Below are 4,797 nucleotides of genomic sequence, written 5' to 3'. Positions count from 1 at the left end.
CGGGTGGTAGGACCAGATGTTTTATCCCCAAAAAATGACAAAGTCCAAAAGTAAAAAAAATATATATGCCACTGTGCTGATAACTGGGTCTTACTATAGTTGTCTGCACAGGCTGGGATTGGTAAACTCGCTGAATTCGTCAGAAATACGAATTTTAAGGAGCAGTCTCTTACAGCCTTTGTTGACACTACGCACGCATGCGCGTTCCCCGATATATATATATATATATATATATATATATATATATATATATATATATATATATATATATATATATATATATATATATATATATATATATATATATATATATATATATATATATATATATATCTTGATAAAATCACACGGGAAAATGGAAACAACGGAGTACCTTAGCTTTCGTCTTTATTCAAGACATCTTCAGAGGCAACTGGATTACATGGACAGAGAGAGGCTTAAATATACAGGGTGACCTAAAAACATGAGGTCAGGTCATAATGATGACATCCACTAATCCCCACACCAACACACACGTAGAGGAGCTTAAGAGAAGGGTGGTGACGTGACTAGCCAGGTCAGGTCAGAAAAAAGGGACCCACAAAATAACTATCATACATCTAGATCAAAGGTTTTCAAAGCATTTTTAACCTTGGGCCACTGACAAATAAATTTATGTAACATATTATCAGTTTTGAACTGACCATCACTAAGGTTTATTGATTTTAATTCCTTAATCAAACTAGCTTCAACCAGAAGTCTTTCTGTGACACAAGATGATTTGAATACTTCTAAGCTTTTTTCCCAAGCAATGGGGTGATTATTATTCCTAACATGAACGAACAAGGCACTGCTTTCAGATGCAGTTCTGATATTATACTTATGTTGTTTGATTCTGAGCTGCAGTGTTTTTCCTGTCTGACCTACATAATTACAATTACATTTGCTACATGGAATACAATAAACACTTCCATTTACATTCAAACTTGGGCTATTCCTTATTAACATATTGGTAATGGTTGAGTCATACTTGAAAACAACATTAATATTTAGAAGCTTGAGGGACCGAACTAACGGGACAAATTCATTACGATAGGGCAGAGTCAAAATATTCTTAAGTGTAGGAACTTGTCTGGTTTGAGAGGAATGAAAGGATTTTTTAGCCCTTTTAAAACAACGATCAACAAACACAGAAGGGTACCCAAGTTTCTGTGCAATAGAACGAATGTGTTTCAATTCATCGTCAATAAATTCAGAGTCACAAATACGCAGACATCTTAGGAACATAGCAGAAAAAACTGACATTTTGGTAGACTCAAGGTGATTCGATAAAAAGTGAATGAAACTGTCTACCTGTGTGGGCTTTCTATATACCTTAAATTTATAGTTTTGGCCATTTCTCATGATAAGCATATCAAGAAATGGAAGGGATTCATTTATTTCTCTTTCAATTTTGAATGTGATACTAGGGACAATATTATTAAGCTTGTCTAAAAATTCCAATGGGTCACTGTTTTTAGGCCAAAGACAAAGAACATCATCTACATATCTATACCATGGAGGAATAAAGTCCACTATATTGGGTAGTAATCTAGACTGAAAAAACTCCATATAAATACAGGCTAGAGGAGCAGAAAGACAATTACCCATGCTCATGCCAAATATTTGCTTCAACCAGAAGTCTTTCTGTGACACAAGATGATTTGAATACTTCTAAGCTTTTTTCCCAAGCAATGGGATGATTATTATTCGTAACATGAACGAACAAGGCACTGCTTTCAGATGCTGTTCTGATATTGTACTTACCGTATATCTCGACCTATAAGGCGTCGGGGTGCATAAGACGGCCCCCCCAAATTTCCATTTAAAATGTAGCTTTTGAGCTCTATTCGCTGTATAAGACCAGTACCCCAAATGTGACACTTACCCACTGACTCAGTAGTCCTTTACCAACCATCCTTGGTTTTTTGTAAATATGGCCAATTCACCTCAAGTAATGTCATCAAATGTTACCCGCTGGTGTAGTGTAAACACTAGTGATGTCACTGAAGCGTCTGCTATTTACCGGTAACTGGAACTAATGTCTGTGTCGAGTAAAATTTTTCCATTTACTTGAAATATATATATATATATATATATATATATATATATATATATATATATATATATATACATACATACATACATACATTACATACATATATATATATATATATATATATATATATATATATATATATATATATATATATATATATATATATATATATATATATATATATATGTAGTGATGGGTTGTCAGACCACAGCTTACATCTCAGAAACAGTCCAGACTTGACCCGACATTAGGGGAGTCAAATGTAAGGGTACGCCTCTCTCACCACCAAGGGTTATAAATCAACCAGGGCCTCTCATGTCACACGGCCCCATCTGAAGATTTCTCCAGAATCTACAACTTATAGTCTCTGAAAAAGTCCAGACCTGACCCTACATTAGCGAGGGCAAATGTAAGGAGACACCTTTGCCGCCCCACCCCCCCCGATCAGCTCAACCTGACGGCTCGCCTCCCAATATATAGGACGTCCTAGTCCTCCCTCTGCCCAGAGAGAGACAGAGAGAGAGAGTGTGTCTTGTAACCAAGAAGGGCCAGCTACCACATCCCCAGTCCTGCTCGAGAGAAGTCAGGGGCCGGAGGCAAGCCGCCTCCGGTCGCCTCCGGTCGCCTCCGGTCGGGAGCGAGTTGCCCTCGACACACCGGTGCCCAGCTAAGCAGTCTCCCATAGAGACAACCCAGGACCACCTGCTAGGCCTCCCCTAGGTCACGTGAGTGTTTGTCAGAGCTTTCCATGGGATGAGTTACTTACGTGGGAAGTGTATTCATTTCATGTTCGTGTCCGAGAATCAGTGTCTAGTAACGTAATATGATGTCCTAGTAACGTAAATATAATGTCCTAGTAACTTCAATAGAAGGTGTTATTAATGTGTCCATGTCATTGTCGTAATTAATAAAGAGTTGTAACGAAACGGTGTTTGAGAAGTCGTCCTTAAGAACGTAATAGATGTGTGTTGACATATAAGAGTCTACCATTCTCAGATAGGTCACCGCACCGTAAGCAGCCTGCGATGCATTGCAGAAGGTGTGCAACTGTGCTGAGATGATTTCTTTAGCACATGCTGTTTTTAGGCATCTGGATACACTTAATTTCCCTAGGTGGGCCAGTTCTCCTAGCCAGGTGCTCCAGGTCGTGTGATTAACAGCCGACAAAGGTTCGTCCCACCCTAATCGACGCCTGCATTCACACTGAAATAATATTTTAGCCCTGATGATGAATGGAGCCACGAACCCCAGTGGGTCATAAATAGAACTGACCAGGCTTAGTACTCCTCTCCTGGTCGCTGGCCTTGAGTTTGGTTGCACCTTGATGGCGAGCTGATCACCTTCCAGGAGCCACCTAACCCCCAGGGTTCGCTCCATTGGCAATTTGTCTTGCCTCAGATCAATTTCCTTCAATGCATTTTGCCTCTCCTCCAGTGGGATGGTAGCCAACACTCCTTTGTGATTACTGGCCCAATTAGTTAACCGAAATCCTCCACACGCCAACAGTCTTCGAAGCTGACACGCTAACATTGATGCTTCATTTGATGAGTCCAGCGACATGAGCAGGTGGTCAACGTAGAAGGTGACTTCTGCTTGCGCCACCATGTCGGGAAACTCGGATCTGTGGTCTTGAAATGTGCGCCGGAGAGCGTAAGTTGCACACGAAGGGCTCCACACCCCACCAAAGATGTGCACCTTCATCCTGTAAGTTACTGGCTCTCTACTCAGGTCCCCATTCTCCCACCAGAGGGATCCTAACGCATCTCGATGTTCTGGCGCTACATGGATTTGATGGTACATAGCCTCCACATCTGCCATGATGGCTGTAGTTCCTTGGCAAAACCTCAACAGGACTCCAAGTTATTTGTTGTTGAAGTCTGGACCTTGTAGTACCTGGTCGTTCACCGATGTCCTTTTGTGTTTGGCTGCACAGTCAAAAACTATGCGTACTTTGTTTGGCTTATTTGGGTTCAACACCGGGTGATGAGGCAAATACCAGACCAGTCCAGTATCTGACTCCAACTGGCACTTAGGCACTGATTCAGCATATCCTTCAGCAAGCAGTTTATTTATTTCCTCTACGTATCCTTGTCACACCCGTGCGTCCTTGAATAGTCTCCTTCGAAGCCCATCTAGTCGACGCTCCGCCACGGCCTTGTTGTTTGGGAGTTCCGTGTTCTCATTACGGAACGGTATGGGAAATTGGTAATGACCATTAGTTTTGATGCCTGTCTCTGACCATAGCCTCAACACTCTTTGGTCCTCAAGTGAATGAGCTGCTGAGTGCAAGGCTCCTGCATCCCCACTTTCCAGCTCCCAAAAAAGCTTAACTTGTCTTTCCAGACGGGTTTCAGGACTCACAACAGTTTCGGTCATCAGGCATCCTGACATGCAAACTCCTTGTGCGTCTTGGTGCCCCACCGGTCCATTCACTTTCCAACCCAGTCGCGTTTTTATGGCGAATGGCATTCCATCCCTTCCTGCTCTGACCTCCAAGGGTACCAGGGCCTGTGGCACATCTTGTCCTATCAGAATTTCTATGCTGCTGCTCTGCAATTCTGGTAATTCCACACCTCGCAGATGGATCCACCTTGAGATATCACTTGTGTTCGCTACGGAGTTGTGCAGCGTTATGGGGAAATTTTGTTTAATGAGTACTTTTGGGATAAGTATGGTTCTGCCTCGTTTCAGGCCTGCGCCAACCACTTCTAGATCTACCT

General features: G+C 41.9%; 1 protein-coding gene across 1 annotated transcript; it reads right to left on the bottom strand.

Annotated features, from left to right (window-relative positions):
- Positions 1-3,087: 3,087 nt before the first annotated feature.
- LOC121865693 lies at positions 3,088-3,895 on the bottom strand (the record flags this gene model as incomplete). Its single annotated transcript, XM_042365212.1, has 1 exon — positions 3,088-3,895. A coding segment is annotated over exon 1 (808 nt), but the record flags the coding sequence as incomplete, so codon positions are not given.
- Positions 3,896-4,797: the final 902 nt, after the last annotated feature.

The sequence above is a fragment of the Homarus americanus genome, unplaced genomic scaffold, assembly GCF_018991925.1.
Source record: "Homarus americanus isolate GMGI-L3 unplaced genomic scaffold, GMGI_Hamer_2.0 scaffold40749, whole genome shotgun sequence".
Classification (NCBI taxonomy): domain Eukaryota; kingdom Metazoa; phylum Arthropoda; class Malacostraca; order Decapoda; family Nephropidae; genus Homarus; species Homarus americanus.
Note: the sequence above shows the minus strand (reverse complement) of the source record. Positions and strands in the feature narration are given on the sequence as shown.